We start from the raw sequence: 11,782 nt of genomic DNA, 5'->3' as shown, positions 1-11,782 counted from the left end.
GGGGCGGGGCGCGCTGCCGCAGGGACGGCGCGCGCCGGGCGGGGCGTGGCTGCCGTCCGGCGCTGGTGCCCCGTCTCACCGCGCCGTCCCTGCCACCTGCCGGGCCGCGAATGAGGTCGGCAGTCTTCTCGGTGTGTGTGGCGTCGTCGTCCCCGCGGTGGAGATGAGCTCCGGCAGCACTGCGTTCCGAGGAGCGCCCCTTTGATCGTGAAGGCGGAAGGGCGAGGAGGGGGAGAGTGGTGCAGGGACAAAGTCTGAGAAGTGACCCCGCAAATTTCAGGGGAAAACCATGTCATTTTTGCTGGGGAGGAGTGTTGGGATCTCCTCTGTCTCTCCGGGTGAGGAAGAATGTCTAATAAGTGTCGTGCTAAGCAGAGCACCGCAGGGCCTGTATGTATAACCATGTAGTGTGTGCACATGTGAAGCTGTGTATTTGTGAAGCCTCATACTGTAAAAGTTGTAAGACATTGATGTCTTAGGTGGCTGACAGCTGAGTCTCTGGAAGTACAGAGTAAGGGATGGAGAGGGAGAGACAAAGACACATCTGAACTGTCAAATTCCCCCAGCAGCTGTAAGTGGGAGCTGTGGTGAGTCCTGGACCCATTAGTCCATGTTGCCCCTCTTCTGCATCCCATCCCTACCACCCTTCTCCTGCTGATGTATTTTTTTCTGCTTTCCTGCACCTCTCCCTCTCCTGTTTTCCAGGCTCTTGTCTTTTTCTCATATTCTATCTCTCTGTTTTCTTTTGCTTTCTGGACTTCTGTCCTCTTCCCTACTTCTCTTGTCTTCATCTTCTATCTCAATCCATTGATATTTTTGTCTTTTTCCATTTATCTGTCTTCCAATTTTTTAGAATTCTACCCATATACCCTCTTGGCCTTTGTGATGTCCCCCCCAACTTTTATTTCCTCTCTCTCTCTCATATTCTAAGTACACTTTTTCTTTCTTGGATGCTCTCATTCCAGGTCCCTGCCCTAATGTTTAATTTCTTCCCTCTCTGTCCCTCAGCCCATTTTTCCCTTGGCTATTCTCTGTTGTCCTTTCCCTTTGCCTTCTTAACTGGCAAAATAAGGCTATTAAATTTGGATTCATATTTGTTCAACAGGCCTTATTTTATAAATTTATCTTTTATAAATCTAATATTTCTTTTCTTTTATAAATCTTTTATAAATATATCCAAGGGATAATAACCCCTTACAACTTTATTTTCTCAAAGGGTATTGCTTTTGCCTTACTGGTCCTGTCAGGGTTTCAATTTGTTTCTTACAGCCTCTGCATTTCTGGGTCACTGGGGCACCTCCTCTCCAGTCCAGACTACCAGATTTACTGCATCCTCAAGTGATACAAATGGCAGATGGATCACATCTGACTTTGAAGATTGTAGTGCAAAAGCAGAAGCTTCCATATAATTAGATTTTGGAGTAATAACCTGCATTTTGCCATTTTAATCTTGATTTTAGCATTCAGGTTTTCCAGTAAATCATTCAAGGAGAGGCTTAGGTAAAATGAGTAGCTACAAAAACTGGGGAGTCACCCATTATTTTCCTAATTTAAAATCAATGGGCTGGAAAAATGGCTGAGTTTCATGGTTCCCCGTTGCACCAATGATTGTTATAGAATCGTCACTCAAGTTTCCTTTTACTGTATTCAGCACAGAGCAACCAGCTCCTATAGCCACTAAAAAATTCTACCTCCTCATTGACCTCCTCCCTTCCCAGCTTAGCTGTGACCAGATGTTCTGCTGGGAAAGAATCCTCTGGTCCCCCTCAGTGATCATCGGTGATGGCCACGAGAGAGGAGTTTTGTGTTGTAACTGCGGACAGTCCCTTTTCAAACGCCTCTCTTTCTTACAGTGTGCACAATGATTGACAACAAGTCTCTTTTCTTCCTTCCTCTGTTGTTCTCTGATGAGCCCTCAGGGAAAAGATTGATTGAATTGCGGAATAACTCACTTTGGCAGAGTGTCCTTTGCAACAGAGCCTTCAACTGCATCAAATATGGCTTCACTTACAGTTGTTCTGATTGGTTCTGATAATCCGCCTGCCCTGTGGTCTCTGGAGTGTGGAAGCATCTCATGTAATTGGATTTTGCTCAGTTTTGCTCAGCTGTGCAGCAGAAAGTGCTACAGGGTCTCTGAAGCAGTCAGAGCCTCCACCCAGGGTAGGGATCACTGCTTTTATACACAAGAATCAGCCTGGGCACAGCAAGATCTGCTCATCTTTAGGGCTGCCCCAAGTCTCCACCTGGAGAGCTCCCAAACATTTCAGTCCCACAGCTGATTTTGAAGGTGACTCATTTTTGCTCATTTTAGAGTTGTTTCACTTTGAGGGCTCTTGACTGAACTCAATCACTTGGTTTCAAGTTGATGGCCTGTCTCAGACCAGTTTCTCCTCCTCTCTGTGTGGACAATGAGATGGAAGAGTCCTTGGGCCATCCAGGGCACTGATGACTTCAGTGCTCTGGTTCAACATCAAAAGAGCTTTGTTTCATTGCTTCAGACCTTCCCTCTCCTCTTCTCCCCTGACATTTTAAATAATCCTCTTTTCAAAGTCATCTGCTCTGCTCTTCTCCATGTCGAAAAGCAAATCAAAAACCTGAAAGGGAAAGCACCAGTCTTTATTGAATATATTTTTCTCATACATCTTTTCTTAGCTGTGTATTTTGGTTTCAGAACAGAGTAACTTAATTACGTAATTAATCAGGGATTTGAGACTTGAAGAGTGAGTTTCATCTGCTCCCCTGCAGGTATGGTCCAGGCTCAGGGTCGGGGGGGAAGGGGGGGCAGCAGAGGGGGGAGCCCACAGTCCGGGCTCCAGAGGAGGGGGGTCAGGGGCGGGGGGAGCTGGGACCCATCTCACTCCCTGCCTGCCTTCACTGCCGCTCTGGTGACTTACACCCCACGGTGGGAGGGCAGGCCCCGTGCCCAGTGGTGCTCCATCCCCCAGCAAGTTATAAAGGATTTGTGCAAGGCTGAAAAGGAATTCAGCCGGGAAAGTGAATTTTTTTGCGGTCTTTTAAAGGCAACCCTGTCCTCGGCAGAGTATGTGCCAGCAGATTTGTGAACCCTTTTTTCGTGTTTAATAACGCAGGCTGAGTTTTTGGTGTGGGAGTCTGTGTGGATAAGGGAAATAAGGGACAAGTTGCCTGAACTTCGCACTAATCAGGATACCTTGTTTGATTCGGATGGGGCAGTGATATCGGCAGATCACTTATGCGATAGGAGGGATTGGAATTTGGGTCCAAAGCAGACAGAAAAGTTACCAAGGGAAGCTTTGCTTCTGAGTGCAAAAGCAGCAAAGAAAGCATTTTTTAAACTGAAACCTAGCGGTCCAATTGTTAACTATTTTTTATTAAGCAGGAGCCTTTAGAGTAATTTGTAAGCTTTGTAGATTGGCTGCATCAGGCAGTAGATGCGCAAGTGCCGGACGAGACGCTCCGGTGGGGAATCATTACCGAGATCGTGCGGCAAAACACAAATGAAGCTTGCCAGAACACCATCCTCAGCCTTCCCCACGATCCGGACCCTACCCTACAAAACATGCTGGATGTTTGTGCACGGAAGGTTTCCATCCCTGCAAAGGACTTTAGAGAGTTCTGAGCTGCTCTGAAAAGGGTTTCTACTGCCAAAGCCGCCAGTGCCACCGCACTTACTACACCGGCAGCCTCCCCACCGCGCTGCTTTCCGGGACCGCCCAAAGGGACCGAAATAAGGAACAGTGTGTCGTCTGTGCAACCAAAAGGGACATTGGGCACAACACTGCCCAATAAAGGACGAATTTTTACAATTTAAAAATCAAAAACAGGGGCAAGGGATTCCCCATCAGGGGGAGATCCAAAAAACTAGGTTGTCAGTGCAATCCCTCCCTGCGTGCCAACACAAATGAGGTGGGACAAGTACTATCGCTGAAGGGGCGGGGGGGCGGCAGTGTTTTCCAGCACCCACCTGAGGACACAGACAATCATTTACCAGATGTAACTTTGCAAAATGAGATTAATAACATGGGAGATGATGTGCCGTTTATTTCCAGGTTTTGGTTCGGTCGGGACCCTGACCGTCCTAAACCTGTCCTTAATACCTGTTCTAATTCTTCTCCTTTTAGGCTGGCATTAACTGAGGCTTTGCACCTCAAAGACACAGACTGGCAGCTCATCACAGTTGACACTGAGAACCGTGGGACCTGGAGAAATATCCGCAGTAGGTACATCATTATTGGGGACACTAAACACATGCCAGTTGATATAACCATTGATCCTTGTTTAACCACCTCAGACTCAAAACAGTTGGTAGTGTGGCTGCACTGCTCTCACCCCCCAGTGTTCATTCCCAAAGGACAAATCATTGCACAGGCTACCCCAGTGGCTGGTCCACCAGTGCATCCAGAACATCTGTGGAAGCTGTCACCAAAGAATATCCATAAGATTTGTCAATCCCAGGTACTGGGAAAAGATCGCCCCAAAATTGACTGTTATTTGTGCAAAGGGGGTGAGTGTAAACACATGAATGCACTCCTAGACATGGGGGCAGATGTGACAGTCATTCCTTCATGGAATTGGCCGTCTCATTGGGAGTTGCAGGACGTGGACAGCCACATTCAAGGTGTAGGGGGGGTACAATTGGCTAAGCAATCAAAAATCATCATGAAATTTGAGGGGCCAAATGGGCAATTGGCGCATTTACGCCCATTTGTTTTAGATTATATAGAATCCCTGTGGGGGAGAGACCTGATGGCCCAGTGGGGGGGTCGCAATTAACATCCCAACCCCGCAGGCTTTTCGGGCAGCGGTCACTGAGGAGCATCCTACCCAGAAATTAAATTGGCTGTCTGATACTCCAGTCTGCATAGAGCAGTGGCCGCTCAACAAACAAAAATTAGAAGTGCTCCAGAAGCTCATGGCAGAGCAATTAGCCAAAGGGAATATCCAGGAAACAACATCTCCCTGGAATTCCCCCATCTTCATCTTTAAAAAACCTGGCAAGGATGAGTGGCAGCTCCTCCACAACCTCAGAGAAATCAACAAAGTAATTGAAGATATGGGTCCTCTCCAGCCAGGGATGCCATCCCCCACGATGTTACCCCAAGACTGGAATCTGGCAGTTATTAATATTAAAAATTGTTTTTTCCAAATTCCTCTGCACCCTGATGACGCACCACATTTTGCCTTCTCAGTTCCCTCTATCAATCAGGAGGCCCCAGTGAAGAGATACCATTGGAAAGTCCTTCCTCAGGGCCTCAAAAACAGCCCAACTATCTGCCAGTGGTATGTCTCCTCATTACTGGGCCCAGTCTGTGCAGCCAACAACAGCGTGATTATCCACCACTATATCGATGATATTTTAGTTTGTGCCCCCAATGATGATCTACTTACACACGTGCTTGAAATGACAACTAATGCATTGGTTGTTGCAGGGTTTGAACTTCACGAGGACAAAGTTCAGAGGATGCCACCTTGGGGATACCTGGGGCTGGAAATTGGCAAGCGGGCCATTGTTCTGCAAAAATTGGTAATTAAAAATAACATTGAGACTTTAGCAGATGTCCAGCAGCTGTGTGGCTCTTTAAACTGGGTAAGGCCCTGGCTGTCCAGGAGACAATGTCTGCCCGGCAGGCTCACAGATATGATCCAGACCAGCCCTTTAAATTTATAGTGCTGGGCAGACTGCCACAACTCCACAGAGTCATCTTTCAGTGGAAAGGCACTCGTAGGGAAGAGAAGGACCGGGACCAGAAGGATCCTCTCTTGATTATAGAGTGGGTCTTCCTCAGTCATCAAAGGACCAAAAGAATGACACAGCCACAGGAGCTGGTAGCAGAACTGATCCGCAAGGCCAGAGCCAGGATTAGGGAGCTGGCCGGATGTGACTTTGAGTACATTCACATTCCTTTGAAATTAGAATTGGGCCAATTACCAAGGCAATGTTAGAACACTTATTACAAGAAAATCAGGCTCTGCAATTCGCTCTAAATAGCTACACAGGTCAAATTTCTGTTTTGAGACCGGCTCACAAAATTTTTAATCTGGATGTTCAATTCACATTGTCAACCAAAATTATTCAAAGCAAAAAACCCTTAAAAGCTCTGACTGTTTTTACTGACACGTCCGGAGGGTCCCACAAATCCATGGTGACTTGGAAAAATCCTCAGACTCAGCAGTGGGAGTCAGATGTTGCTGAGGTGGAAGGCTCACCTCAGGTAGCTGAGTTGGCCGCAGTCATCAGAGCTTTTGAGAGGTTCTCTGAACCTTTTAATCTGGTCGCTGATTTGGCATATGTAGCAGGTGTAGTATCTAGAGCTCAAGATGCAATTTTGCAGGGGGTTTCTAACACTGCTTTGCACAACTTGCTCTCCAAGCTGATAAGATTAGTCTCCCACAGAGAGCAGCTCTTCTATGTGATGCATATCAGGTCACATACCGACTTGCCAGGGTTCTTGGCAGAGGGTAATTGGCATGCTGATTCCCTTGCAGCCGCCCCCGTGCAGATGGCTCCACTCCCAGAAAAATTCCAACAGGCAAAAATCAGTCACCAGCTCTACCATCAGAATGCACCTGGCCTGGTGAGACAATTCCAGCTCACCCGTGACCAGGCCCAGGCCATTGTAGCCACATGCCCTTCTTGTAAGTTGCTCCCAATGCCATCAGTGAGTGCAGGGGCTAACCCCAGAGGGCTGAGAAGCTGCGAATTGTGGCAGATGGATGTAACACACATCCACTCTTTTGGCAGATTTAAGCATGTTCATGTCTCTGTGGATACTTTCTCAGGTGCTGTCTTTGCTTCTGCCCACGCAGGGGAGAGAGTTGCTGATGCTGAGAAACATCTGATACAGGCTTTCTCCACACTGGGCATCCCTAAGGGGATCAAAACAGATAATGCCCCAGCGTATACCTCGAAGGACCTCGGGAGCTTCCTGCAACAATGGGGAATAGAACATAAGACTGGTATCCCCTATTCCCCATCAGGTCAAGCTGTGGTGGAGCGGACCCACCAGAGCTTAAAGAGAGTCCTCAGACAGCAACAGCCAGTGATGGAGTCCCCCCAGGTATGGCCTGCTAGGGCACTTTTCACAATCAATTTCTTGAATTGCTCCTTTGAAAATCTAAACCCGCCAATCATCCAGCATTTTCACACATACCTGGAAGCCAAATTCAAGGAGAAACCTCTTGTCATGATAAAAAACCCAGAAATGCGGCAGCAGGAGGGACCCTATGATTTAGTAGCCTGGGGGTGTGGGTATGCTTGCGTGTCTACACCCTCAGGCCTGAGGTGGGTTCCATCAAAATTCGTGTGACCACACATCCCCAAAGCACAACCTGTCATTGTCAGTCCTCAGGTGGAGAAAGCAGCACTGAGAAGGTGGCGGAAATCAGCCCTTTCAGATTCATCCTCTCTCTCCAGCTCCCTCAGCTCTCTGTTCCCCTTTGATTTAGACCTCCCCTATCTAAATGATTAATTTGTATCACAGTTATTTTACAGAAATAATTTTCACCCGGATCCAACCTGTGATGTTGCTGAAAAGGGGCCTCATCCTTCTCATCCTAGCCACTGTCTCATCACCCCAGCTGGCATGGATTGTTTCTCAGCCTAAAGCCAATGTGTGGACCACATTGGCAAAATCCTTAAATCAGGATCACATTTGCCTGTCCACATTCTCTGAATCTGACCCCCTCTTATCTTGCCTTGTGGGGATCCCATACCAAATAAACAAATTCCCATTCACTCTCCCCAAACCCACTTCCACCCCTGGCAAAGAAACCCCCTCATTCATCGCCCACCAACTGGACACATGGAGAAGGTGGGTCAAACTGCTCACCATAATGGACAATAACCCTGAAGCATTAGATTTACTTGGTTCCTCCCCTCCTTTTACCTGTGTGCATTTCTCAGTCACCCCTGATCCCCAAGACTGACTTGCCATTGAGACCAGGCAGACCACCGAGTACACCGCAGAGGAATGGTGCCAGAGGGTAATCTATGTCCCCATGTACTCCACCCCTGATAATAAACCTCACTCCCTACCCAAAGGCACTTTCCTCATCTGCAGCCAGCGGGCTTGGGCAGGCATCCCCCCTCACCTGATCGGAGGTCCTTGTACTTTTGGGCAGCTGAGCTTGTTTACACCTAACAAAACTCAAGTTTCACATTGGCAAAATCTAAACAAAACCTATCAATTGGCACGCCAAAAAAGGGACACTGACCTTGAGAATTGGGATCAAAATTGTGAGTCTCAGGTTACCCATTGGTCTACATCCAAAAACATAGCTGCCATCGCACTTTTGCCTTGGGCAGCTATGGCAAAAACAGGGAATTGGCACACCTCAGGTGCTGGGTTGCTAAGCAGGCCAATTTTACTTCAAAGGCCCTAGCTGACCTCCTATCAGATGATGAAAATAATGAGGTAGGCCACCCTCCAAAACTGGGCTGCAATCAATTTCCTTTTACTCCTTCACAATCACTGCTGTGAGGAGTTTGCAGGACTATGCTAATTTAAGTTTACAGGCTGAGGACATCCATGACACAATACAAAAGATGCAGAACCTAATAGGAGACCTAAAGAGAGAATCATCGGACTGGCTGGGGTCTCTTTTTCAAGGATGGAGTCTCTCAGGTTGGATCAAGTCACTAATTCAAACTGGACTGTTACTTGTACTGCTTCTTATTGTTGTGGGTTTTAGTGTTGTAAAGGGACTTATTCTGAAAGCTCTGAACTCCACCATCTCAGTTAATAGAGCCCATCTCTCCATCAATGAAGATGAGCATCCTACTCCAGAAGAAGAGCCTCTGAATCAAGATCCTTGGTTTGAAGATCAAATGGACTAAGAGACAACCCCCGTTTAAACCATTTTCATTTTTTTGTAACTGAAAGGAGGAGATGTAGAGTTGTGTTTGCACTGTATATCCCCTCATAATGGTTTGTCCCTCCATATTCCCTCTTTGTATCCATTTGGTTCATCCCAGCGTTCCCATCAGTACCTGTATGTCCATCAAACCCCCAAATCCCTGACCCATCCCCCTGTCTCCTCCCAGGTGATGTGTCCATCACCTTGAGACCCTTCCCCTTTGTCCAGAGCCTTCTGTCAGGGTCACCAGGTAACTGGACCCTGGCTTGGGCCCCTCCCCTACCCCCTCCTCAGTGGTCACTCTGAGGCCTTGCCCCCAGAGAGCCGCTCCCATGTCCTCCCCCCACTGGCTGTTCGGTTTTCCCCGCACCCCCCTATACCTGGCTGCTCCAGGCCGGGAGACCCTCTCTTGCTCTGGATGTCCTTCGAGGTCAGATGTGGCCTGGGATCTCTCCAAGCCCTCATTAAACTTTGGAACTAATCCTGAGGGAGAGCGCTTCTTTCCTTTGCGTGTGGGACCAGCTCATCTTTGGACTCACAAGCGAGCTTCTGAAAGCCCCCCGGGATCCAAGGAGAAGTTCCTTCCCTCTGCCCGACTCGCCCTACTGCCCAGCTGGCCGGGGTACACTGGGGACTGATCCCCGTGGATTTGAGGGTGAGACACAGCAAGGATCACAAAGGATCCTTGGATCCACAAGGTGTAGAGGAATTTCTCGTGGAACAAGGACATGCTATCCTTGATGCTGTTCCTTTGCAGGAGCTGGACAACCCTGGCCTGCAGATTACTGAATTACTTTAGTTACTTTAAAGTATCTAGGACATCCTTGGAAAGACAATAAGCCTTGTACAAACACAATAGCCAATGCTGGTCGCTGAGTAGTATATGAAAACTGCCATGTACTATAACCTGATCAGACGCTTGTAGAATAACAGCCAATCAATAAGTGACAATAGCAAATAAATATTCATTGGTTAACATAATTACATTTATTATGTTAACCAATGAATGTTAATTTGCTATTGTATTATGTAAGGCGATAAAGGCATAAAACAAGAAAAAATTAGACAATAAAGGAGGATGACATCTAGCCATATTGGTCTGGGTGTCATTAATCCAGCTGGCTCTCTGTGGGACCCTCTTCAGATTGTCAGCAACAAGGGGTCTTGATTTTCATACCTATTAAAAATGGATTAGGAGATGCTGGGGATCCATATCAACTGGGGACAGCTGATATCAATCTATAAATAGGAAAAGTAAACAGGACAAAACAATTCCCTCTGCACTGTTTTCAATATAGTAGGTTGACCTTGAATACACTTCTGCAATCTGTCTAATTAACCACTGAAGAATTGAAGACTTGAATTATTCCCATGAGCTTGTCTTGTTTGGGTGTTTTGAAGAAATGTGAATGAGCCTTTGTCACTGAATTTCTCAAGTGAAAAGCACAAGAAAGAAGAGGCCTCTGGAGTAGTAAAGTTCATCGCCAATCTCCAAGGTACTGAGGATCCATGCCCATCAGAGCAGGAATGAACAGAAATGGGCACAGCTCTGTGGCTGTCCCAGCTCTGGGATGGGCCCTGGGCCTGGAGCAGGAGCAGCTCTGGAGGGCCCCAGGGCCAGGGCTCTTGTGCTGGCCTGAGCAGACAGGATGGCAGGAGGGGCTGCAGAGCTCTCACATCTCCTGGAGAGGAGAGCAGGACACTCAGGGAGTCTCCTTTGCCTTGGCCAGGCCTGTTCCTCCATGGCTGGGGCTGAGTCCTGGCTGACCTGCAGCTGCTGCTGTGCCCTTGGCAGGGGCTGAGGCCGTGGGGCAGTGCCAAGAGCAGCCTGGGCTGAGCAGAGCTGTGGGGCCAGAGCCGGCTAGGCTGTGCTGGGGAGAGGCCCTTGGTGCTCCCCAGAGCTCAGGGCAGCTGGCAGAGCTGGCAGGGAGCTGGGCTGGGCTGGGAGAGCTTGGCACAGAAACCATCAGTGTCCATCTCAGTCTGGCTGAGCGTGCAGGGGCCAAGGACAGCAGAACATGGTCAGCAAGTTCTCTGTGTGGGAGCTGAGCTGGTGAGCCCTTGAGCCCTCCCAAGTGCTGGGGCTGCACCTCCAGCTCCAAAGATATGACAGATGAGAGCATAGAAAAATAATTCCTGCTGCATTCTTCATTGTGTTTGCTTGTACAAGTGACCTGGATACATATGTAGACTACCAGTTTAGTGTCTGAAAACACTGGTAAAGTAAGAAGAATACTATCTTTAGCTGAAAATAATATTTCATGCATGACACACAATGAGAAAGAAAAGACACATATGATCAGAAGAGCATCTGAGTTTTTCAGAGGATGAGAGACTCATTGATGTCTCAGTGGTCAAACCTGTTCAAATACTTTCTTCAGGGCTTCCTTGAGATAAGAGGTGACCACCAGAGGCCAAGGCCAGACAGAGCTCTCTGTCCTGGCAACTTTTGTCTGGGAGAACCCTTGCATATAGGGAATTTTTCAGGAGTATCAATTTTGGCCATGGGCACCTGGAAAGATGGATGGTTCTTTTTAGTAGGAAGGAAGGCACAGAACTCCAGGTCTCCAGGGCTGATGAGAGGCAGCCCTAGGCATTCCAAGATCAGCTGGACCTGTCAGGTGGTCCCTGGGAGGCCAAACCAGCCAGACCCATTCCATATTCCTTTGGTTCCATGAGGCCTTCTAATGTCACAATGTTCTCCTTGTTTCTTAAGTGTCCCAATGGCCCTGTGCTTCCATGAGGCCCTGCAGGGTCACAATGGCCCTTTGGCTCCATGGGGCCCGAAGTGTCACAATGGTCTCCATGATTCCATGGGGCCTTGCAATGCCACAATGCTCTCCATGGATCCACAATGCCCCACAGGATCACAACGGCCCTTTGGTTCCATGAGACCCTTAAATACCTGTGATGGCCTCTTGGTTCCACAAAGCCCTGCTTCTTCACA

General features: G+C 48.1%; 1 protein-coding gene across 6 annotated transcripts; it reads left to right on the top strand.

Moving 5' to 3' along the window:
- The first annotated feature begins 15 nt into the window (after positions 1–15).
- LOC144247234 (uncharacterized) lies at positions 16–9,316 on the top strand. Of its 6 annotated transcripts, none has more exons than XR_014949255.1 (5): positions 30–390; positions 480–571; positions 4,101–4,199; positions 5,409–5,503; positions 6,787–9,316. XR_014949255.1 is itself a non-coding variant. In XM_085556489.1 (5 exons), exons 1-5 carry the CDS (start codon positions 290–292, stop codon positions 6,817–6,819), a joined length of 432 nt encoding a protein of 143 aa, XP_085412615.1. In that variant the 5' UTR covers positions 146–289; the 3' UTR covers positions 6,820–9,316. The 6 variants fall into 6 exon arrangements, 3 of the variants coding, with proteins under 3 accessions (XP_085412615.1, XP_085412613.1, XP_085412616.1); XR_014949254.1 differs by having other exon boundaries at positions 73–131; positions 480–587; positions 4,101–4,195; XM_085556489.1 differs by having other exon boundaries at positions 146–390; positions 480–587; positions 4,101–4,195.
- Positions 9,317–11,782: the final 2,466 nt, after the last annotated feature.

This window comes from Lonchura striata, chromosome 18 (assembly GCF_050655825.1).
Source record: "Lonchura striata isolate lonStrDom1 chromosome 18, ASM5065582v1, whole genome shotgun sequence".
NCBI classification, from domain to species: domain Eukaryota; kingdom Metazoa; phylum Chordata; class Aves; order Passeriformes; family Estrildidae; genus Lonchura; species Lonchura striata.
This window is presented reverse-complemented; position numbering and strand designations above follow the sequence as displayed.

Excerpts from the sequence above, each read along its gene's own strand:
- LOC144247234 (XM_085556487.1), top strand. The coding sequence starts at position 290 with ATGTCATTTTTGCTGGGGAGGAGTGTTGGGATCTCCTCTGTCTCTCCG. Across the intron at positions 391-479 it reads AGCAGAGCACCGCAGGGCCT|GTGGCTGACAGCTGAGTCTC; the intron begins GTATGTATAACC and ends TTGATGTCTTAG. Across the intron at positions 588-4,100 it reads AGCTGTAAGTGGGAGCTGTG|GCTGGCATTAACTGAGGCTT; the intron begins GTGAGTCCTGGA and ends TTCTCCTTTTAG.